At 52.5% G+C, this 24,709-nt stretch overlaps 4 protein-coding genes across 4 annotated transcripts; 1 reads left to right on the forward strand and 3 right to left on the reverse strand.

Annotated features, from left to right (window-relative positions):
- Positions 1-33: 33 nt before the first annotated feature.
- On the reverse strand, positions 34-1,821 carry A1O9_06002 (uncharacterized protein; the record flags this gene model as incomplete). The annotated part of the gene is made up of 1 exon (XM_013405215.1): positions 34-1,821. One exon carries the CDS (start codon positions 1,819-1,821, stop codon positions 34-36), a length of 1,788 nt encoding a protein of 595 aa, XP_013260669.1.
- A 469-nt stretch (positions 1,822-2,290) lies between these two features.
- Positions 2,291-4,242, forward strand: A1O9_06003 (uncharacterized protein; the record flags this gene model as incomplete). Its single annotated transcript, XM_013405216.1, has 3 exons — positions 2,291-2,312; positions 2,371-2,654; positions 2,710-4,242. The coding sequence occupies 3 exons, from the start codon at positions 2,291-2,293 to the stop codon at positions 4,240-4,242; spliced, it is 1,839 nt and encodes a 612-aa protein (XP_013260670.1).
- Positions 4,243-11,418: 7,176 nt separating this feature from the next.
- Positions 11,419-12,777, reverse strand: A1O9_06004 (uncharacterized protein; the record flags this gene model as incomplete). The annotated part of the gene is made up of 1 exon (XM_013405217.1): positions 11,419-12,777. One exon carries the CDS (start codon positions 12,775-12,777, stop codon positions 11,419-11,421), a length of 1,359 nt encoding a protein of 452 aa, XP_013260671.1.
- Positions 12,778-20,572: 7,795 nt separating this feature from the next.
- Positions 20,573-24,087, reverse strand: A1O9_06005 (uncharacterized protein; the record flags this gene model as incomplete). The annotated part of the gene is made up of 4 exons (XM_013405218.1): positions 20,573-20,903; positions 20,953-21,065; positions 21,136-23,843; positions 23,943-24,087. 4 exons carry the CDS (start codon positions 24,085-24,087, stop codon positions 20,573-20,575), a joined length of 3,297 nt encoding a protein of 1,098 aa, XP_013260672.1.
- Between the last annotated feature and the right edge of the window lie 622 nt (positions 24,088-24,709).

Raw genomic sequence — 24,709 nt, forward strand, 5'->3', positions numbered from 1 at the left:
GGTCTCGTGGCTGGTTTCAAAGACATGGGGCGATTATCTTCCAACAGCCTTACCCAGCCTTCCTTGAGCAGTAGCAGGTGCTTGATCTGGCCAAGAGCCCACGGCGTCATCAACTTCTTGCAGGAATATTTCCGAGTTCACCACATTGGTGCCACCCAGCACTACGCGGACGCCAGGGATTGAGGCATTGACCTGTGTAACGATGCGAGCCTCCTCGTAGGTAACGCCGCCAACCATGAAAATAAGAATATCTTGGGGTTTGTCTCGTGTATGGCCCATTCCTTCAAGGAATGGATACTGTAATTCCTTCAGCCGGCCTTTGATGAGATTCTGTAGTGTTGCTTCCAATCGTGGAGAATGTTGGGTATAGACATTTTCAACACCTTTCAAGTTTAGGTTTCTCCGGAAGTTTGAGAAGGGAGAGTTGACAGCGTCGAAAGCGAAGAGATCGCTAAAACCGCCTCCGACTGGGGCGGGTTGGAGTGAATGATGATAGGCAAGGACTTTGGGGATGATGGAGAGCTTGTTAGGACTGATATCCGCGACCGTGGTGAGAAGATCGAGGAGAACAGGCAGAGCATTGTTTTGGTTGCGTTCATAGCGGATGGCATATAGAGTGACGAGTCTGATTTTGTTGTCGGCAGGGATGGAGGGGTTTTGGATATGTTTTTGCAAGGTTTTCAGGTCGTTGGCGTGATTATCGTTGCAAACCAGACTCTGTTCCAGCTCCGAGACATCCAGCAATTGATCGGCAGATACACGACGACTCAGTTCGCTAACCAGGGTGACATGTTTGGATACATTTCCCGATAGTTTGCGGAACTCAGGATAGTCCTCGACGAAACGTTTCATGTCAGCAATGCTCTCGATCTGGGCAGTGGACTTGGTGCGAGATTGATATTGATCAACGTAATCTTTGATGTTCCCGCCAAGATCGCCAAAGTTCTGGTACATGTTCTTCTTGAAGAATGGATCCTGGTCCTGACTGAGAACAATTTCTTTCAATTCGGGTCTGATGTCCGGCACAACAGAGAGGTCTACGCGGCCGTTGTGAATACCGAGCAGTTCGTGGACCTGAGCTTGATAGGTCCACTGAGTGAGGAGAGGAGTAATGGGATCATCGCGTCGATCAAGAATTAAGAGGATGGGAGGAGTGTCAGTCTTTCGGAAATCAAATAATTGTTCTTCTTGAGTGATGTGATAGCGGACTTCCGTAGCCAGCTTTTTAGCCATCAAGCTGTTCTTCTCGTAGCGGATCAAGGGGTTCTTTTTCAGGGACAATAGTAAAGCGATGACACCCTCGGTGGTTCTCTGTAGGGCATCGGTATTCCAGATATCAGGACTGTGACTCCACAGGCGCTGGGTGGGAAAGCCAAGATTCAGGGTCATTAGGTCGGGATTGACAACGATGTAGTCAGCAAAATATTCCTGGACAGCCTTGACAACTTCATGATCATCGGCTTCGGCAAGTCTCTCGAGGGTTGACTTCTTTATAATGTTGGAAAAGTACAGTTGGTACTCGCCATACTTTGGATCTCGGAGTTCATCGATGAGAAATTGAATGGAGTCAGGTGAGGGCCGGACAAAGACTAGGCATCGCAAGTGTCGCATTCGCTCGCGGGACGACTCAAGCCTTTCGACGAGAAAGACATCATGTTTTAAGAGGGCAGACTGGGTAATGGCGGTCGAGACGATGGAGACGGTGGCAGAGTCCAGAAGGAGTATCTTGAGCTTTTGGTTTTGGTTTCGAGACGAGGCAGCACCCTCACCGACGCCGGCTATCCTGGAGACATAGTTCTGCACAGCCGAGGCTACATCCATGGCTTCAGCAGGGGTGAAGTCTGAATTGCAGGAGGACGGGGTGGTCAATTCATTCTGGCGCAGGCAGGAGTGAGGGGTGAGGGGGTGCCAGTTGGTGGCGGGGTGCGGTGAAATGTCTATGGCTAAGTAGATTGTGGTAGAAGGAGGAGTAGTGTACAAGGGACGGAGTATAGGAACAGTGTTCAGGAGAGGTTGGGTTGTCGTGGAAGAGTTCTGTTTAGGTACGATGGTGATGTGGTTGTTGGATGGAAGTGGTAAACATTGTGGAGGTCGCACTTTCCCCATCCAAACAGTGGCATCTCCGCACGTTCCTTCCAAATACAGGACTCGGGACAATTTCATCAGCCTCAACGTCAACCTTCAAGCTTCTACTTCAACCATGTCGACGACCATTGATCCTCCTATCCCTCCTACAACCTAGAGCCTAGGTTATCTCAGCAGTCTCAAGGGGGTCTGATTCTCCATCACCATGATCCCTGGGATTGATATTCGTATGTGATTTCCTCACCAGTGACCTTGTGCCAACGTCCCTCTAACTCCCCCGCGCAGCATTTCAATATGTCGGCCGTGCCATAGGCGCAGCCCCGGACGAGATTAAGCTGATATTCAGCTTTCTCATAAGCTACCCTCTCGCCGGCCTCCTCAAGCGCATCCCAGACAATAGACCCGACCAGAAGAATCTGTTCATCGTCGCCATCAGTGTCTTCTATTTCATCGGTCTCTTCGACCTGTATGATGGCCTGCGCACCTTTCTCTATAGCGCCGTTGGCACATATGCCATCGCCTATTATATCGACGGAAGCCTAATGCCATGGATTGCCTTTTTTTACTTGGTTAGACATTCCCGTCTTCATTGCCCTGCTGCCGTTTCTGACCGCATTTCTGAAGATGGCTTCTATGTCCTGGTCTCACATCGTCCGTCAGCGACTCGACGATCCAACTGTTGTTGACATAACCGGGGGTCAAATGGTCTTGATTATCAAATTGAGCGCTTTCGCTTGGAATGTTCATGACGGCCGCCTCAAACCCGAGCTGATGACCGATAGCCAGAGAGACCGCGCCGTGTACAAAATGCCGGGCTTTCTCGACTATGCGGGCTATGTCTTCTTCTTTCCTTCCGTCTGGACTGGTCCTGCTTTTGACTACGTCGACTACGATCGCTGGCTGCAAACCACCATGTTCGAGATCCCCCAAGGCTCCAAGGCCCCTCCTACCCATCCCAACAGACGAATCCCCCGCTCCGGCACTCCTGCCACCAAGAAAGCCATCATTGGCTTGGTATGGATTGTTCTCTATATTCAATTCTCCGGCTGGTACAACGTCCCTCTCCTCCTTTCAGATCAGTACTTAAAGTACTCCTTTCTCCGCCGCGTCTGGATCCTATACATGCTCGGTTTTACCTCGCGCCTCAAATACTACGGCGTCTGGACATTGACAGAGGGTGCTTGTATTCTTTCTGGCTTGGGTTATAACGGTCTCGATCCCAAGACTGGCAAGCCGTTATGGAATCGATTGGAGAACGTCAATGCCTGGGAAATTGAAACCGCCCAAAATTCGCGCGCATATCTGGATGGCTGGAACAAGAACACCAACAAATGGCTACGAAATTATGTCTACCTACGGGTCACTCCAAAGGGGAAAAAACCGGGCTTTCGAGCAACCCTAGCCACTTTCATCACCTCTGCTTTCTGGCACGGCTTCTACCCAGGATACTACCTCACTTTTCTGATGGGCGCTTTCATCCAGACTGTCGCAAAGAATTTCCGCCGCTATGTTCGCCCATTTTTCCTCACTCCCGACGGTTCAAAGGCAACCAAGTACAAATTTTATTATGATATCGCGAGCTACATCATTACTCAATTGGCCTTCTGCTTCGTCACCGCTCCCTTTGTTATCCTGGGCTTTAACGACAGTCTTACCGTCTGGGCAAGAGTTTACTTCTATGCAATCATTGGCATCATCATGGCTATTGCTTTCTTCTCTTCCCCGGCCAAGAAGCTTCTCATTCAAAAGCTTGACAAGCGTAACCATCCACATGTGCGGAAAACCTTGTCGCAAGAAACAAATTACCCACCAAGTCTTGGCCTTCCTAGTGACCCTATCCGAGAAATTGATGAGGCTATTGACGAGATCAAACAAGAGGTCGATGCCAGGCGTAGGCGTGGCAGCACAGTTACGATGCCTTCCGGTGAGGGTCTGAAACGGGCCATTGAGGAAAGAATTGGACGAAAATTGGAGTTCAGTTCTGGTCCTGGTGGGATCCGACTAGATGTTAAGAACGACGGAGATACCAGTGCTACTTCGACACACATGATCGCTCAGGACAAGGCAGATAAGCAAACCGAGGTCGCAAACTCCGGTGTCACCCCTAACTTGAACCCTGACCAGTTGTTAAAAGAGCGAAACCCTACGAAAAGGTGAGAGACTCTTTTTCCGACTTGATGCTCACAAGATGGACAATGGCATTATTCGTCCAGGATTTCAGTGGTTCACCATGAACTACATAGTCTTGTCTCCTTGACACTCAGCAACTCCTATAGCGATGTTACGCTTGAGCCACCTGTGCTTACATTTGAGAAAGATGGGAGCTCATACTCTCGCACCAAAGCTGGTGAAGAGGTAGTCCGACAATGAGTGACTTGCCCATATATTGGGACAGGAATAAACACTTTCACCGTCCAAAATGGAGGGACGCCCTAAACCTAGTACCGGGATCACTTCCAGTATCAACCCAGTGGTGATTGATAACGCGAGATGGATCTTCTGCGTAAATTTAGCGCATAGAAATACGACAGATTTGATGAAAGATGCTTAATGAGAAAGCCATAGTAGACGCTTGCTTTCACTGTACACCTTCCTTATCTAGGTACTACTTTTATACGCTTCACTTTTCTGCACAGATTCATTCCCCAATACTTACATACAGACCTACCTCACCCAAAGTCCAACTGATCTGAGTGACGGACGGGCCCCTCTACCGGACTGGGTCGGGCATCGTTTGCCTGGCAAATGCTCTGGTCGTTCCTCCCGTCGCAAACATCGCCCAGGGTATGTCGGAAGAGGTGGACACAGCCACGGGCTTCACTCCTGGGCCGAGCATACACAGGTGCGTGTGTGGGAGTGCGCGTGGTCGGTCGCGGGTAGGCCGGCTAGGGCGGGCGTACCTCACTCACACACACACACACAACACGGCCTCGTCATTTGGTGTCGTGGTGGCCTGGGCCCCGTGGGACATACACTGCAGAGATTCAGGGATATCGTTTCGTCCTCGGCGCACCCGCACCCGCACCCGCACCCGTAGGCTCGTCCCAGGCGTGTGGCTTTCATTCTCTTCTTCTCTTGTTGTCTCATTCCAGGTCGCTGTTCACTGGTCCCCGTCGCCGCCGCTGTCAGCGGAGCGAGGGCGTTTCTGGCCCGGCAAAGAAGAGCAGTAGCAGCAGTAGCAGCAGCAGCAGCAGCAGCAGCAGTAGTAGTCAATACCTAGTCTCGGGATGCTAGGTCCTACGGACTGTTCTGTTGTTGTCGCGGTGCGAACCGCAACGTTGGCGCAAAGACGTGGATGGGGCCAATGGTTGGCTGGTTGGTTGGTTGGTTGGTAGTTAAGTTACATATGTGTGTGATGCGATCAGTCACCGCTGTCCTCAGGGGTGTCGTGCTCTCCATCGTCTGCTCTGAAGGAAACTCGATACTCGGTACTTGGTGCCGTGGCTTGGAATAGGGAAAGCCGGAAAGGATGGTCGTGGGAAGTATTAGTGGAGGAAGGCCGAACACAGTAAATTTCCTATGTGGTGGAAGTCCGGATTCGTGGGCGGCTGGATTACTATTACTGCGCGTTGGACCGGAGCAGCACTCCCCACGGATTTGTGCTCTCGACAGTGACTAACAGTCGATGTTGCTGTGGTTATGCCTATCTCTCTGGATCGTGCACTGGCATCACCACCGGAAGGGGGATAGAGGGCCAGCCCCAGGTGCAATCATGATATAAACCATGTATATAATTATCCGTCTTCCCTACAGCTCATATTCTCTTGCCCGCAGCTTTGAACTGCTTGCCTTGCTTGCCTCCAGATGGATCAGACTCACACCGCAGCCTTTCCTTTGCTTGCTGCTGAACCTGTGACGAGCTCCACCGGAACAAGGGGTCGCTTCCGAAACTTCGGAAGCAAGGGATTCCACCCGTGGTATTTGTTCAGTTGACAGTTACCTCCGCGGCCCGTGGCCCTCAGCTCTTCAATCTAGCCAACGGGGAGCCCATGATAGTGGTTCGTATTATATGGCTCCGTCGCCGAAAACAATGGACGTGACTGTCCAAAATGGGACACCACGTCCGTGCGAACTGGGTGAAGTGGATAACATGACCCAAGGCCGGACCGAACGGAGATGAGGTTAGAGAAACACGAATAAAAGCACTGCTGCTGTTTATTGGGAGCTGTGGGTTGACCAGAAGGCCCAGACGAAATGGATGGCAGTACTCCGTATTCCATTGTCCAGACGTGGAGCTATTATTTGACGGCTTCCAAAAATGGCTGTCTTAATTGTCTTTTCTGCATTAGGCTTTGTTCATGCAACAGGCCCTGAGCAGAATGAACAGGGTCCGAAACTTTGTAGTTAGGAAGGTAAAAGTTTTGCGGGGGAAATGGAAACTCACTTCGAGCGCTAAACTAGAGAAAATCTATACTCCGTAGGTAGGCAGGGTGAAAACTCATGCTTGTCGCCTAAAGCGTTTCCGCGGGCTGGGAGGAGAGTGGCCGGGATGTGAGGTTCCCCGGCTCCATCACGAAAGTTCGGAGTACTTCGTTCTTGGTACTCCGTACTGGTACCAGGTCCGACAGTAATAGGCTTTTCTGTTTGCATAGGGCTGAACCGGCTGGGGGCCATCCAGGGGGCCATCTGTTGAAGTTAGCTTTCTGCGAGGGTCGTGTGAACCCGGTCGTCTTCCCTGGAAGCGAACGACGCTCCGAAAGTCTATGTGTGACCAGATAATCCGACGAGAAAAGTATATCTGGACCCAGTATAATCAGAGTTCTACGATTTCTCGCGTGAATGAACTTAGTCGGATGTTCAGTTCCGCGGGCTCTGGCGCTGATCTCAAAGGCTATTTCGAGGTCGACTATGGAATCGTAATTATCTCCATACCGGTCGACGACCATGGGCCACGAAAAACAAAGGTATCACAATCTTGGCTCGGCTCTGTACCTCGTAGGCATAGGCACAGGCATATCTTCTAACCTCCAAAATAAGACATGGTTACCGTCGTGCTAAGTGCGAAGATCGAAGGAGGGGAACACGTCCTCATAAAGACCGGATTCATCAACAGGACCAAAGGGCCGCCAAGACAGCCAGAGGCGGTCATTAGTAATCACTGGCTCCGTGTTGATTAGCTCATCCAGCTTTTCCATCGAGATGCTGGAGACAGAGTGATTACACCAGCTGGTGGGCGCACTAAGACTCTAAGAGTCGGGTTCTCGTACGTCTGCGAGCGGGTTTGACGTCTGCCGCGCGGCTTCGGTGCAGCGAGGAGTACAGTAGAATTCCCGATTGGGATTCCAGACAAATATCTTCCCTGCATAGGTATATTCCACAGAGGAGGTGGCTGACACAGACGAATTATTTTCAGAGTTGTACTGTGGGGAGATTGCCAGAGCTCGCCCTCGTACGAAGAGCAAGGATTAGGAACCTGAATTGAACCGGACTGGACTGAACCGAGCTCAGGGCTCGATAGGCCTCTGTTATTCGACGGTCGAGACCTTGCAATGCTTTGTGTACTCCGTATGCGTACCTTGTAACCAGGAGTATTCTACTCGCTCCACTTGACCTGGGCTAGTTTCTGGTGAGCAGTCTGGTGCCCCCATCGCGAACCATGGCAATGGAATTGAACACGAATGCTCCCGCCTCCCATAATTTGGAACTGCCTCGGAATTTGGCATCCAAACATGCGCCATCACCGCCACCATCGAGCAGGCTATTTTCTTCGTTTGTAGAATACACATCCCGCCTGACAGCGGAACAAGGACGCAGATTCATCATGAAAATCCAACATCCGCTTTCCACCAGACGGGTGGAGTGAGAGTGCAGCGCCCAGAGGGTAGACTTGACGCTTACCGTCCAAGCTTGAATGTCATCACATGCTGCACAGAGATGTCAACCTGAGATCAGTGGATCGAGAGTCCAATAGCACATAGGAAATGTACAAGGTATGAAGTGAAGGCCTTCACAATACTCCAACTATCCTTGTTCCGGAGTAGACGAGCTAGGAAAACTGGAAAGAACATTCCTTCATCGAGACAGGGATCCTGGTTCAGCTGAGATCTGCTTATCTGGTTTCGATTCTAGCGTCCATTTGCAGAAGCGAATAATTACATGACGATCGACGACCCCATGGATGCGGCCTCCCGCAGATGTGAGTCTGCAAGCTCGCAACCCGATGCGAGGTTTGAGCCTGGATTCTGCTTGTGAGCTAAGGACAGCGGCTGATCGCACTGGTCGGCTAAGTACGGAGTAGTTAGAACGGGGTCTGGCCCACAATTGAATAATGACCGCGGCTGCCCAATCCCTCAATTCAATGGACGGATTTCGACCGGAAGGCATTTGATGAGGCACTGCGATCCTTGTTAGCTTGGAAGACAGTAGTCTGTGACGAAACCAAGCTGCTTCCGCTTTCCCAACCGAGGTATTTGCCATCTCAACGATACTTCCCACAGGCCGGGTTTCTCCATGCGATAATTGTTCTGTTGTAATGTTGCGCGCTATCGAAGGCACAGGCCCCCCCCCCCGCCACCCCAAAAAAAACCCAGCCGGGGATCGAACATGTCGCATTTTTTACACCTTGTCGAGGCTTTGTTTTCGACCAGCGGTCTGCTAGAGGTACATAGTACAGCAGTGCATTGCATTGCGACCATCGACTTGCATCCTTGAAGTAATGACGAAATAATGAGCTGATCATCTGGATTTACAGACTGGTCCACTGCAGATTCCGTTGAGCCATTGTGTTATTATTCGCTCGATCATATCCAGACCATACTCTCAAGGAGCGAGGCATATCAGTAGACTTGTCGTGAGCAATAAGTTTGAGGTTTTGCTTTAGTTCCCAATGCTTGCCGAAAAGTAAAATTTCACTTTCGGGACCAAAGAGATTGCGATTAATGATTGCTTCTTGAAGGGGCGGATTTTTCTCCCTGAGCAACACCATTGGTTGCCTCATTTTAGACGTGTTCAGATAGGCGTGATCATGCTTAGATGTCTGTATAGTGGGGAGCACGCAGGAGCTTGGACGGGGTGGATGGATGGTCCTGCTCGTGGCTGATATCATGCAGGGGTTTGACGGCCAACTCTTACCTCGTACAGTGCACTCTGTACCGTGATAGTATCGCCTTCAACGCTTGAGAAACGGCAGATTTGCACGCCCAAGCGGCATCGGACCTATGGCATGATTGCGCAAGTCAGGATGATGCGGGGACACGGCTATTGTTGATTGGCGTGGTTGGAGTAAAGCCAACTTGGCGTCGACAAATAACGGAAGTATCACACTGTCTAGCGATGTGTAACATGAATTCTCTGGTGCCAATTTGCGATCGCAGGGATCGGGATGGAACTTAATCTAGAAAACAGCAGCTCGGCGCATGGCTCTGTGACAAGCGAGGCAATGCTTGCTGTGGTATCGGCCGTTTTCCAAGAGAACTCGCCGAATCACCCATGCACTGTCCTGTAGCTTCGACGGCACATCCATTGCAACACTCGTGGAAGCGGAAGAGGGAATTGGTAAGATGTGCTGCCATGGTCGGGCCCTGCAAGATACAATAAGTCCAAGTCTGGGTGCATGATCGGCATAGCGCCTGAGAAAGGAACAGCTGCCAATGTCGTGGGTTCTGCGTGACGCTCATGGCAACTCTACATGGCGGCAAGTCGCTAGGGATCCGTCAACGATCACATTGCTTTAACACGAGTGGCCTTGCATCTAAATCTGGTCGGTGTGACAGTTCTCCTGGATAGGTCATAGTCGTGTGCAGCTCCACCGAGGGGGTCGTCCACTGTGATGTCGCCCTCGCTGTCGCTGTCGTGGTCGAACGACCATGGCAGATTCACCGAGCGAGTTTGCCCGAGCAGCATCATGCACGGCCACGACTCTTTGCACCGGGGCCTTCGGCGGGAGCTGCAAAATCCCTTGTCAGTAGCGTTTATGCTCCGATGGCAGGGGGGTAATACCAGTACCAAATGGCACCACCTGCCTGCCAGTGTTGGTGCGACCCAGGTCAAGTTGCAATGCAGTTACAAGTCCAGGGAAAGCAGTGGGCATGCGGAGCAGCTCTTCTCGCGAGCAATCCCAATAATTTGCACCTTTGGCCTTCACTGGCCTGTCTTCCGAGGATGGGCATTGGAAATCCTATGTTCAGATGGGCTGGGGTGTCTACTGCAACTTGCACGATGCAGGACTAAACATTGAGTCCGTTGTGGACATCAATAATGAGCAGACCAGAAACGGCCAGCATGGAACCAGGGATCTTGACATCTGAGCGAGGACATGGCCAACGATTGGCCACATACCGTGGCTGCGCATGAAGGATGTCAGAGCTTCTCGTGTTGGGAAGATCTAACGATGCACTGGTCTAAATCGGGACTCTCGAGCCAGGTCACGTGATTCATCAAGGTAGACTTAACAATACAATTTGGTCTACCTACTACGTCGCGGGTTGTCCATCCGAGTCAAGCTCGAGGCTGCAGCTCGTTGTGTGCATAGCTGAGACAAGCGGGTGGGGTTGTCATAGCTTGTCTAGAACAGTAGCGCCCAAGCAACACCGTCTGTCCTGTTGATCCAGGCTTTTTTCCTCGTCCACCATAACATTCTCTCATGAAGGCGTCGATCAAGCTCGCCATGTTCAGGGTGGACTCGGGCTCGTCAAGTACCCTGTAGACATCGGCGATGCTTCACAGGGCTGAGAGACCATTCTCTTTTCGAAAGAAATTTCACGATTGCCACCATTCATAACGATTCGTTTTCGCTCTTGATAATCATACCTTGTTCCATTTTGCTGGTTGTGTCCATCCTGCCCAGGATTCATGACCGTAAGCGAATCAAAACCTCGCCGCCCAGACACCTTGGAGGTCAGTTGAAGGTCAATTGACAGTTCTCCTGACGTTTTCCGCACCACTCGCTCCGTATCACCCGCCTCTATCCCAGTAACCCAATGCGTAACAGGTGGAAGACACTTTCATACATATTTTCATAGTGACTGTCGACCGCTCACAAATCTGTATAGTAACAGAGAGTGAAGGTCTCGATCATGGCGTTGACCAATGCGCGATTCACCAGTCTCAAAGCACACCGAGCCCACCCTTGCTGGTTGTCGTCTCACAGGCCGGGCGCACAACATGTGTGATGAGAAAGAATGTGACTTGTTTAACTCGCGTTTAAAGGAGCGGTGATAAAGTGCTGCACACTCATTTGCCTATTTCGGCCCCGGAAGTCAGAAAGTGCTCACAAAAGATTGACACTGCGGACAATTCTAACCCACAGATTCATACACGAACACACATAGATCGTCGAATCCATGAGAATAGATTTGGGTCGCGTTCGAAGAATACTCGTCCAGGCGCTATGACTTACTGTTGAGGATGGTTTTGTCCTTGCCACTGTCCTAGTTGTCCCGGTTGAGAATACTGCGACGACCCCATGGATTGTCCAGCACCGTCGGGATAATAACCTGGCCTTGAGCCATAGAGATGGGACGATTGCTGATTGGAATCCCGACGATCCTCGTATTTGACCTGAGTCGGGGAGGGCTGACTTTGGCGAGACTGATCCATGGCTGTATGGCTGGGGTTGACGGGATAATGATTTGCGCGGTAGGGTCCGCTATTTCTCGAGTCTATTGACGTGGGGCTGAGATTATCAATAGGGCGTTGGATGCTCATAGGAGGATACATTCCCGATTGGGGTTGACCTCTGTCAGGCACCATAGACGGCATCGTCGTTGGGGTAGGGGGCATCGACTTGGAGGATGGAGGAATCGAGTTATTCAACGAGTCATAGCTCCTGTTGTACGTGGATTGATCATACTGGCTGTAGTCATTGCGAGTTGTTTGGATGTGTGAGGGCGGGACTGGCGATTGGATGTAAGAGCCAGCGATGGGAGGCACACCCATAGAATATGGTGCTCCGCTTGGGGGCTGTTGCTGATTCATAGACGGATAGTTGGGAGGCATGTAATACGGCTGCTGCTTGTAGTCTTGAATGTAGGGCGGCTGGTTGACTCGATAACCATACGGGGTGGGAGCGGCGTCAACTTCGTCCACATCCTCGATCGGAGATCGGAAGCTCTGCTTAGATGTAAGTTCTTGTCGAGGACGAATGTACTGTAGATTGTCGGTTTGCGAAGGAGTTCGTAGATTGTTCTGGATAACATCATTGACGTTGTAGTAGCTGACGAGATGATGTGTCACTCCTTGTACAGTGACACTCATGGTCTTTTTGACCAAGCCATCCTGTTTGAATCCATACGAGTCGATGAGCGAGCCAATGAGTTGTCTCTCAACTTCCGTTGCTGCTCTTTCTGAGCCATAGGCCGAAGACTGACTGCCGCCATCTGAGAAGGACCCCGCGTCAGGCCGAGGGTAGGGCTCTCCAGGTCGACTCGGTCGTCTTTGCTGCTTTTTCATGGCTCGCTTCTTCTCGCCTGGCGGGAAGGGTTTGTCGAGTTCGCGATAGACCAAGAAGTTGCCAAGGATGCGACTCGGACTCCAGGTGACGCCATCTGTCCACCTCTTGATGCCAGATGCATTCTCTTCGTAGATGAAGATACAGCCGCTCCGGATCAGACTGCTGCGTTCCCGGTCATGTGGTCGGCGGGGAACATGTGAAAGATGGCCTTGCAAGCAGGCCTCGAACAGAACCAGAGCATCTTGAGTCGTTGCTACATGACCATGGAAGGTCGGCTGAAGTGCAGCACCCCCCGTCGACATGGTGAAGTGTGTTGAATGGTGAAGTACAATACAATGATATCAGATATCACAGCCTTGTAGGAGAGTTTTCGCGTGAGCCAGAACTTTAACTTAGGCGAAACTCAGACCTAGGCGCAGGCAGCAGACGCACACCCAAGGTTGAAAGGTTACTAAGATGTGACGCCAGGAACAGAGTTGAGTTGATGAAGATTTAAAGTCAAGCTGGGGCAGACAAGACAATATACAAGCACTTGGGTTGGTAGCTGACCGGTCCTCTGTTTCTGGGGTCTGTGCAGCACCAGTTCTGGACCTGACGGGACCGCAAATTTGTCGGATGGATGGTTCAAGAGTCCAGTAGGGGTGCGATAGAAAGCCAGGATCTGGAGGAGGTGTCAACTTGTAGGAAGGAAAGGGCCACAGAGTCAATGTTCATGCACGAGCTGGTGGCGGTGCAGGCGGAGAGTAGAGGGAAAGTTGTCAGTCGTTGTTTACATTCAAATGACACCCCAGAGGAGGATGTCTCGGCTCAGGTTGTGATCCGTAGGAATTTGAGTTTCGCAAAGCGTTTTGAGTGGCAGTCCGGGCAGAATAATGGTAGACAGAGTTTGGACAGTGCGGTGATGAATTGCTGGGGGGCGTTCTGAGGGGTGATCGTTATTGTTTTGAGCAGCTGGGTTCATTTGCCCGCACAGGTAGAGGTCCAGGGTCGCAGCTCCACCACGACCTTCTGTGCTCCTCTCGATCTCGAGAAGCCACTTATTGGGAAAGCCAAAGGCAAAAGGCAGTCCACTGGAGAGTAGATTTAGTGCCTCTAGGTAACTTTTGGTTCTGGAGGTAAAGTAGTGCCAGTTCTGCAAGCAAGATTGATGGTGAAGATTGGGTTTTCTGCACACAAAACTGTTTGGCCCACTCGATCACAGCAACGGCGTCAGTTTGTGCTGCCTTGGTGGGTAGGTCTCGTCTCGTACTCCGTAGCAGGTCAGCCAACAGTAATAGTGCTAGGTGAGCAGCGCGGCGGATGGGTGTTCTTATCAGTCCTCCAAGACATTAATGGTCAACAAAGCTGCTTTATGCAAAGCGGAACTGGTACGAGGAGCGAATTGATCGGGTCTTGAGGGTTTGGCGGAGTGGACCAAGAAGTTGCAGTGTACTCGTAATGCTGCTCAACAACTTGCGTTGCCAAACGGCAGTGCTTAAGCCTCAGTACCTGGGCCAGTGGTGTTAGGTAGGGGTAGTCCCCAGTCGATTAAGGAAACGGGTCAGGAAGCTATGCTGGCGCGAAGAAACGGCGCAGCAGCGGTGAAATGGCTTGTGCTCAACACACTGGGCCCCCGGGGGGGGGGGAGGTTTGAAAGGGTCAACCGCTCAAACGGCACCAGGCTCGGTCGCAGGCCAAAAGCAGAGAGCTCGGGGGTGCTGGAGGCAGCCCTGGTAGAGGTGGCCAATAGCCTCCGGTAACGCGAATAGTTGTGCCTTGTGAGGGTCACTGGATGACCAAAGTCTATTATCAACTCTATGTTGCAAGTGCCAGGGTGGTTAAGCGATAGACTTTCGGGAGACCTTGGGGAGGGACGAAGCTCTGGATGACCTGAAAGTCTGGCGGGGATGAGGGAGATATAGAGTTTGGGAATGACGAACAGGAGGCAGGAAGTGTCTAGCGGTAACTCTGTGCTCCATGGGTTGGGATGGTAAGTCGCAGACTCCCAGGGAAGGAGAGACCGCGTCGGCTTTTGATGAACCAACAACACCGGCAACAGCGACAGTGACCGCACCAGCACCCGCACCAGCAGCCGTGATCGAGAGCCGCGACTCTCACAGACGATGGTGCTCTGGCTTTCCGAGTCGAGACGGATTTGTGTCGTCAATGAAACGATAGTTGGTGAGCAGCAGATCCTTGGTGGAAAAGATCTGACGGAATGCCCTGCTTGTCCACGAATAAGACGCGGGCGAGGGGGGGGGGGAAGGCGTCGGCGGAACCACCCCAATACATGCAGTAACGCGTGGGAAGAAAGAGGAAACATCGACCTGACTAACTGGGACGGAGGGGACGTTTAGTGCCAACCAGCATGGCAAGCTTGCTGCCGTGCGCTTTCTCGTTGTGGCCCCAGGTGGAGGGAAGAGAGAGGAGGGAAGCCCGCGTAGGGAGCCCGCAGGCGAAGATGCCCGCTCACACTCAGGCGAAGGCTTCGGGGGTTAGTACAGACATACTTACTCGTAGCAAGCCTGAAGCCTGAAGCCTGGAGCCTGTAGCTTGTAGCCTGTAGGTGTCCGCTCAGGCTCAAGCACGCTTAGGCTCGTAGGGCGATGGGGGCAGGGGCAGGGGCAGGGCAGGGGCATGGGCGGCGCGTGTCCATGAATGTCTTCAGGCACGGCTAGGGCTCAAGGCCCACCAAAGCGAATCCTGTATCCGGATCCACCGCCGCCACTCCACCGACTACTGATCCATTAGTCTGCTTTCCTCAGCCCAGGCCCATCAGAAGTCACAGGGGTGCCGGGGGAAAGGGGAGGGGGAGGGGAGGGAGAAGCAAGATCCCAGGCTCCCAGCAGTCCTCGAGAGAAGAAGTGCTGGGTCTGGAGAGCCCGGTGGGCTGGATTGACTTTGGGTCAAGTATCCGACTCGATCACAAGGTGCGATTGGCGCTGGCACGTAGCGAACCTGCATGTGTTGCCCAGCTGGTGCAAGACCACCGCTGCATCGGCGGAGGCATCCGTAAATAGTGTATCTGGCACGGCTATCAGTTCAGAATGTGAGTCAACTGCCGTCCTCCGTAGTGGTAGCATCACAAGCTCACAACAGATACACTACGGCTACAGCAGTACAAAACTGGCTCTTTCTTCCATATGGTGGAGTATGCCGCGTCTTGGACGCGACGCGCGACGCGTGGTGTGGTGTATTTAGAGTAAGAGCAAAGCGCTCGCTATATGTAGATTTGTTGTGGCTCACCTTGTCGTCGGTGGTGATCGAACGTCAGCCACGACCGCACTCCCACTTGCCTCTATACCACCCAATATCCAAATCAGGTGAGCAGTCTAATGGGAAGACCAATAGAGTATCAGTTCCATGTTCAAACGTGTGTCGCATCAGCATGGCGGCATCATGGCAGAACGTATGACGGATCCTTTAAATAGCCGTAGCCTGGTCAGTGGTCATCTTCATGTCATCCTCTCCATCAGCGGGCGCACAACGAAAGCACCACCGCCTTGGTTTCGCGCCGGTCCAGACCACACTGTGATGTAACACCCTGAATCAACGCAAAGATAGGGAATCATGCGCAGTACCATGACGCGACATGTTTGCCGCAACGCACAGGACAGGAAAGGAAAGCAGTTGTCAGTGATGAGACAGCCCGCCAGGGACCAAGTCACTGCCTCCCTGCATCCAGTGGTATTCCGCACGAGGGAAGAGGTATAATGCATCCCAGAATCGTCGTCAACATTATTCCCGAGGAGGCGGATCGACACTATGCAGGTGTTCCGCATGACTTTGGAGAATTGCATTCCAGCATCGACGGCCCACAGAGGGAGCATATTTGCAAATGCCATGTTCAGTCGTGAGCGTTGCATGCACACAGGGAGGGACTCAGGGACCAGACATGCGCATCCCGAACACTCAGACACTCAGCTGCCGGGTCGTCGCCTGCAGGGGGAGCGGCTGATGTCCCATGTAATGGTATGATCATCCGCCGACACAACCGAAGCTGAGATTGCAATTCGAATAGCACCGCTCAAATAGCACCGCTCAAAACCGAGCGCTGATGCCACCGTCAACACTCAACCCAATTCTAGCTTGATTTAGTCCCTCGAGGGCAGGCTTACCACAGACGGGGTGAGCTTTGTTCGAACGCTTGTACCTCGCGCTCTTCCGAGAATTGTTGCTCTATTATGGGGCCACGACCAAGTCCGCTTGACAGACCCGGCCCTCGTAAGCGGGAGCCACAGCGTTGAATTAGCAGACTGGTTGACTGGCTCACTTGCAGCCTCAGGACGAAAAGTGTGCGAAATAGACCGAGCATGGTGGCTCATTCAGGGCTAGCTGCTGCAGGGAGTAATGCCGATCAATCTCCATCCCAAAAGAAACTCTATTTTCTGCAGGCCTTGGTCCAGGCGCATCGATGTCAGGGGTTTAGATCTCCTCAGCCCAATGGGCAGCCCACCGACCAAGTTTGCTCGAGGGAGTCTCGCTGAGGGCAGAGGTGGACCGCAGATCATCATCAAGGTCGGTTGCGTAGAAAGCCCAGCCACAACATAAGTGAGCACTCAATCTGCCATGGTAATCAAGGCATCTTCTGCATTAATTGCATAACTGTTCGCCTCACCGTCAACACCCGCGACCTGTTGTGGGTCGGAGAAATATTACGTAATGTGTGGTGGATAGCAGATTTGGGCAACCCAGTACGGCGTAGGTATGTACGGATGCAAGATCTGGAGTAATTGCTTGGTTTTCATTTTGAGTTTGGCAGTATCTTTGAAGGGATCCGGGTCCTTGCATTCGCAACAACACTTCGTGGACCTGCTACTGGCGACTGATCTGTGCAGACTACGGACTTGTCGGGATGGCGCATCCAGTACTCTTCCATACCAACACAGCAGAGACCGGGTCGGCCTTGATCCCATCGGAAGTCCACCCCCATCCCGTCGGAATTGAGCCGGAATAAGGAAATGACGCCCTTGGACTGTGTCGTGGTTAGCACAAGAAACTACCTGGCATGTGGACAAGGCGCTCATGGCTTTGAACGATGCGTGATTCAACATGGCTCAGACGCTACAACCGCAGACTTCACTCGCCTTCTGCCGTGGCTACGCGGTGTTTGTCACTGAAACTTGCCACGGAGGTGGTAGACTACCCTGATTGGTGAGTTGTCCACCATCCTTGCGGTTCCGTTGAAAGAACGAGAGCCCGAGGGTCCCGATGAAGCCTGCATGACAAGCCCAAGACGGAGGTACGGCCTATTGAGCCCTGAGCACTGAGTGTTGAGCTGGCAGCTCTCTCATGTCGGGGTCAACCGATCATGGAACACGCGCGACCCAAGCGAACGGTTCGGGACCACGACCCTGACAGTGGCCATTGGACTAGGCCAGAATAAGAAAGTGAGACTTTTGGCAGCTCGATCGTGAGCTTTGGCCTCTCATGCTTGTGGCGCCGAACCCTGGCCCCAAGTGGGTTACAACTGGCAAGGTGCAGCTGGGGAGAACGAGGTGCGAGGCAGTCTGATGCGCTACGAAGTACGGAGTACGACTACGAATACAGCAGTAAATGTTCTCGAGAGCGCCCACCGATTCAAGAGGGGTCGTAAGTCGTGACTCGTGACTCGTGACTCGTGACGATTGTGCGGCGACAGTGCACATTATCCCTGCAAGGACGGTCATTGAAAGAGGCGAAGCCACGCTAAATGCAATGATTCCTGATCCCCGGGCCACGCTAATTCCCTTCAAGACCCAACGCCAGCGCCTACGCCTCGTAGTTGGCCAGTGTATCAACACCATGCGGGCCTGGAGGCAGCTCACTCGTACGAGCAGTGCCATCCAGAGGAGTCGAGTCGGCCCTGTAGCCCCGAGGTGGTGTGGTTCATCGTCTTCAAGCTGCCTCTACAAGCAACTGCGAATACGGCGCACCAAGTACTCTGTACTGACCGTCGTGCCAGCCTCTGTCTACCGCAGGCAGTCCGCAGGCAATGGACTCTCGCCCGTGTCAGAAACATGTCTGCGTACGTATGAGGAGGACAGCGAGGGCTCGGGGAATTGCTGGCTTTGATGCGAGCCTTGCAGACGACCACCTGGTAGATACTCTGTACTCTGTACCACCTCCCCCGTCCTATACATAAGGAGCGTGTTTCGAGGCAGGAGCGGTTCCAGGACGGCTTACCGTAGTACCAGGTATGGTACCTGGTGTAGTACCTGGTGTAGTACCTGGTGTTGCACATGGTACCTGGTATGGCACGATGTATCTGGTACTCCGTACTCTGTACCTGCCTAATCCGTAGTTGTGCGTCCTTCTCCCCTCCAAGAAGTGCCAAGGCCTTGTCACGACTTCAACCCCGCCAGAATTGCCACCGCATAGTTACCACTTACCACTCCCCCCGTACCACCTCATCTCCAGCAACACCCAGCCCTCTGAGACTCGTCGTACTGCAGTCTACGGAGGACGGAGGGTCCCCCGCAATCAACAGTGTTGATCTTCTCGTATTGGCAATGCCGTGATGCTGGGAACCACCGCCGACAACTCCTTCCACTTGTCCCTCCTCAGCTATCTTCATGCTTCATAGCAAATGTAGCTGCCTATCTAGGTAGGTCCCTAGATAGGTAGCACTCTGGACTCCGTTGCACGACTTCACAGCGGCGTCTAGAGTCTAGACCCTCTTGTAAATATGTCGAGCTAGAAATACTTCTAAAAAAAAGCACAAACAATCCTCCATCCCACTCGCCATTGGGAACTATCTGTCGCTTCCCCGGCTCGTCTTCCACCCCAGCAGCTTGCCGCTCTCGCATGTTGCAGAAATGGCTCATTTGGCTCGAAACGCGGCCAAGCCTCGGGAGTGTACGTACACTTAAGGTTGGTTGGAGGCAAGAAGGTACGGAAGACCGAATACCTGGTACTCCGTACCTCGTTCTCTCCAGTCAGAATTCCGTACCCGTTGGTAGGCGAGGAGTCCTACCTGGTACGCAGTGCCCACTAAGGACTACAGTACGGAGTCAGCTACGGTTACAACAAGGGCTGTCTAGCCTTAACTTAGGGAGGCCGATAGCCCCCAAAAGTTTATCACCGAATAAATTGCGGCCCGCACAAGCTTTCAATGGCTTTTCGCGGGGTCCAATTCAAGCTCCTTTCACTCGACCACTCAGGCTTTCCCAACCCACTCCCAAGGACGGAATGGCTCACAACTATTCAACTAACTTCGGGAATCGTTTCCCCAGCCAGCTCAAGCAGTCCAGCGACAGGGTCCCGCTTATTTTCATACAAAGCCACCACATCCCAGCCTGAAGGTGGCTGACTGATAAAGGAGATTTTCTTCTCTGGCCGTCTCCCACACTCAAGTTCGTGCTTGAGGGTATGATCGACATCGCACACTCAACTTCGTCGCTTGAGGTTGATGATCGACAGAGCCTGCTTGTTCCACATTTCCGCACTCGGTACAAGCGGCATGACTACAACCTTACAAACTCGTTATTACTACTCACCATCATCGCCAGGTCGAGGACGAGTAAGCTGCTCTAGAATCGAGGTTGAGGGCATGAAGGCCCACGTGCTTCGTTGATTAACAGCACCAAGGTCCACTCATCATACGAGTAATTGCAACCCGTTGTATCCGCGGTTCTTGACCAGAGAAGCTGGTGTAACGCAAGTTGCACTGGCACCCAAGATCCACAGTTCCGAGAGCACCTGTCATCGGCTGTCTGTCTGTCACTCGTACAGAATAACCCTGTTAAGTCTTGCGGCCATCCGCGCAAGCGAAAGGCTCCATTATTCCTACTAGTGACCGGGACCGATCAGTCTTGATTCTTGAATCGGGCCTGCACAGAATTCACTAATCACTCCTATCTGCCCTCGACAAGGAGTACAGATACCTAATCGTAGGTACCAAGTCACACTAATTACAACCCGACTCTCTACCAAGGGCTGCCACAAGACCAAGGCATGTGTCAGTGACGATTCTGGGCCCCTGTAGACTCCCCAGCAGCCTAGCTGCCCCATCATCCGTGCATTGGTATCGTCATCTTCATCTCAATCTACTTCACTTCAGGACGTTCTCAACCTAAACTATGGAGTCCACAAGGGCGTCCATTGCTGTCAATTCCCCCCAGCTTTCCACTATGGCTGTCACCGCGTAATCCCTTCCGAGAACAGCCAGGGTTTTCTTCCTTCGAAACTTTTACCGGGGTGCTCCATTGGGACTGGGACGACCCTACCCATCACGACGAGCGCGCCTTCACCACTGCTGTTGGTCGATGATTTCATATCTTCACCCTCCTCTTCAACAGGAACAATGACTCCACATTCCCAGTTGCGACAATTCAACTTGGGAGTCCCTGTGCTCTTGTCCTGAACAAGTCGACCCCTGCAGGAAGTATACATGTCAGCTTGATGTCTTTCCAACCGAATTGTTGCGCCAACGACAGCGGTCTGGCCCAGAATGTCATGTGCACTGTCCCTGTGGCACTAGGCCACGAATTTGGCGCGGATTCAAGGAAAAGACTCACCATGCACTTTCTGAGAGATTTGCACTTCCAACATAGACCCAGCCAATGTAGCTTTTGCTCTTTCCAGTCTTCAAACTCCTCACTACAGGGGTGGGGTATCCCACGAACATGAGCTGCTGTAAGGTTAGCATTGACGTGCATTCAATTACCTTTGGTCAGTGCTCTTTCAAGATGTCTACGTACTTTGTTGTGCATCAGACAGCCACGCCTCGCAGAAACGCAATCTCGCATGTTCTGTCGGGGAAATCTTGAACTCTGCCACCACTTGTCAGAGAAACAAATCGTCTCTGCAGCGCCTGGTCCCCCGATGGAAGCCTTGACCGTATTTTCGCTGGGAAAGAAGAACCGAAAACGTTGACGCCACTTGTCTGTTACTGCGGCGGCTGTCAGGCCCCTGGTGGAAACGATGGGATCTTTTGTTGCCCCCAACTGACGTTGAAATGTCCCAGTAGTACGGTGCCGGGCACCTGTCAACCCATTGTTGTCCCCCTGGGCTGCTGAGTACATAACACTCATAAATTCATCGTTCAGACTGCCAACTGAGGAGGTTACATAGTGGACTTCAGGAGAATTGGAGCTGGCGAGACCTAGTTCTGCGACCGTGCGACACAAGCCACCCAGACCAGTCGTACGCCACCGCTCTCCTCCATGCATACCACCGATGGTGTGGACAAATCCATACTCTGCAGTATTTCGGAAATCAAAATGGTCGAGCTTTTCGAGGATGTCTTCAGGCACGGTCTGTGCTTGCAGGAATGCCACCAAGGACTTCTGGAACGCTATCTCGTTTCCTTCTCCTGATGCATCAGTTGGAGCTGCGGTTGGCTGCCCCTTTACAGGCAAGTCAATCAGAAACACAGTATTTTCCATGACACCGCCTACCCCCCAATCGGCCCCAGTCAGATTGGCCGTCGGCACGACGATGCGACATCGAGGCCCTGCCAGCCAGCTCGTGCCGCTGATAGTTCGACTGGGCATGCTCATCGCCACAGCCATGTCCATATCACTGGCGTCGTAGAACAACAGCATCAATTTACTGTGCATGCAATTGATGATCGAGTCCATGGGCGGGAAGCAGAGCCGCACGTTGCTGATACCGCGGAAATCCCCAAGTAATGCTTCCCGCTGCGCGGCTGATTTGGCATGCATCACGAGCTGGAACTTCGTCTTAGCTGTCGCAAAGTGCGGCAACAGCCAGTCGAAGTCCCAGACGAAACTCGAGAGCAGGCAACCGGTCAATGACTCCTTGCGTCCGATCAGTTGAGGAAATGTTATTGTGTTTGCGGACGGGAATCCGTTGATGTAGGTTTGAAATACTTTGCCGGTGGGGAAATACATAGCATTCGACGAGGTAGGTGCTGATCCTTGTACTCGCTGTGAAGTTGATGGTACCGTCGCTGCTGCTGCTGCTGCTCCCTTGGCATCCGCGACGCCGGCAGCACTCCCGGGTTGATGGAGAGAGGTCCCTTGTACGCCTAATCTCGCTCTCCTCGACGGTGGTGGAGAGGGGCTAATGGTCTTGGACCCTTCACGGTTCGACCTAGCAGGCACTCTTCCTCTGTTGATATCACCATCCACTACCACTATTTCTGCTTCTGCTTCTGCTTCACGCTTCCGCTTAAGTCGCATCAACCGCTCCGCCTCCATTGCGTGTCGGTTCAGAGTTAATAGATTGAACGATGTGAGCTCAGACGGTTCCGATGTCGGCCCTTTTTGACCCTGTGTAGTTGTTGCAGTGGTTGGGGAAGCTGAAATGGTTCGATCGTCGCGAATTGATGCTCCTGCTGCCGACGTCAATGTCTGACGCGTCTGCAAACCCAAGGCTGTGCGAACTGGCGATTCAATGGCTTCGATGCTTCGAACTGCGGTTCCGTCTTGGCCGTGTGTACTGAGTAAGTCATTGCTGCGACGACGTGGGCATGGCCCCAAACTCGCACCCATAGCGTTTGTATCTCTATCTGATTCCGTGTCTGTAGCTGTTCCATGGCCCGGGCGAGTCAAATCAATCGAGATCGGTCTCGCATGCATTCTTCTCATAGGAAATTCCGCTCCGGGTGGTGCCCTTTTCTTCCGCTTAAGTTGACTGGCACGAAACGCAGGTCTCACATCTTCATCATCCTCATCCTCATATTCACCGATGTCGAGATCAACATCGACATCCATCCTCGCAGCGCTGCTACCGCTGCTGACCAACAACGCACCCTGGTCTTCCAAGGACATTGCAATCGCCATCTTAAGGTCTTCTGCCTCTTCAGAGTCCATATCCATGTCCGCATCCACGTCCACGTCCGATTCGATCATGTCAAACTCGGGGCCCGGCTCTGCATCAAGTAGCGGCTCAGGTGGCAGTGGTGTCATATCTTGTGGGATCGATCTGTAAGGAACCCAGATTGGGGGGATATCCCCTTCGCGGTCTTTCACGAGCCACGGTCCGCCGAAGTTCGGCAGGTCAGGGTACAGCGGTGGAGGCATGCCTGGGCCTAGCACGGTCTTCCCGAGGTTGGGTAGTGGGCGCCGACGAGATGGCAGTGTCACGGGTGGTGTCACGGGTGCAGGTGGTGTAGCTGCAGCTGTGCTGCTGTTGCTGTTTATGCGATTGGCGTCATTCACTCCTTCATCACTTCTGGCCTCGTTGGTGGTGAGTGTGCTGTTGTTTTGATGTGCCTGGCGATTGGTTCCGCTTGTTGAGGTTGCTGTAGCGTCATTCCTCCCGTCCAGTCTGACGGTTCGATTGTGCGAGTTGAGGGTGGAGCGGAGAGTATTGGTGGTAGAGGTGGTGGTGGCAGCATCGACTTCGTCCTCTTCATCCAGCAGGATGGGATCATTGTTGGATAGCCCGTGACGTGGATGCGAGATATTTCTCAGGCCGCCTTCACGAGGTTGCCCTCCATCTGAGTCAGAGAGATTTAGATATGTATTTCACACTGAGAAAGCCTTCTTCAGATAATAGGGTAGAAAAGGGTAGAAAGAGAGCATGAAAGATCAAGTACCTTGTGTGCATGGACGAGCGTCTTCTGGTCGCTTCTTTCGAGAGGCGGTAGAAGAGCCCAGGCTGGTGTGATTCCGAGGTGGCAGCACGCGGTTGTCTAGCCCCTCGTCGTCGTCAGAAGTCAGATCGATACACTCACGCGTCATGTTGGACGACGAGTGAGATCTTTCACTAACGCGCGACGCAGCAACGAGAGATGAGGCTCTCTCGCACCGCCACGGAAATGACGACCAAGCTTGCCGCAGAGCAGGACGACTGTTGACCGGGTTGTAATCTGTGAGGAACAAAGTTGAGGAAATCAGGCAAGAGGTTGATATCTCCCGCGAATATTGATGGTGGTGACAAGGATGTGAGACGAAGAGTTGGTGGTTGTTGAGGTGACCAGTTTTGCTCGCAAGCCCCAAATGATGCGGCAGTGAGGTGACACTGGTTCTTTTCGGGATATTTGCAGTATTGCTGCTGCTGCTGCTGCTGCCAGATAGACTAGAAGTACCAGTAGTGCTGGGCCTGATAATAGCAATGATGCCCCGACTAAAGAGCCGCATGCAGAAAAGTGGTGATGCCAACGTACTCTCTCCCACCCTCCTTCGCAGCTTTAGGCGATGTCGTGCTGATGTTATAAGGTCTTCCCTTTCTCGCGATGGCTTATATCAAAACAAAGCATGCAAGGCCCGTTGGGCCGCTGCACACCTGACAAAGAGATGAAGCTTGAAATGAGGATGTCTTGTCCAGAGACCCTCTACTTTGTTTGTCTTGCGGACTCGTGCG

This window comes from Exophiala aquamarina (assembly GCF_000709125.1).
Source record: "Exophiala aquamarina CBS 119918 chromosome Unknown aczIA-supercont1.4, whole genome shotgun sequence".
Taxonomy (NCBI): Eukaryota; Fungi; Ascomycota; class Eurotiomycetes; order Chaetothyriales; family Herpotrichiellaceae; genus Exophiala; species Exophiala aquamarina.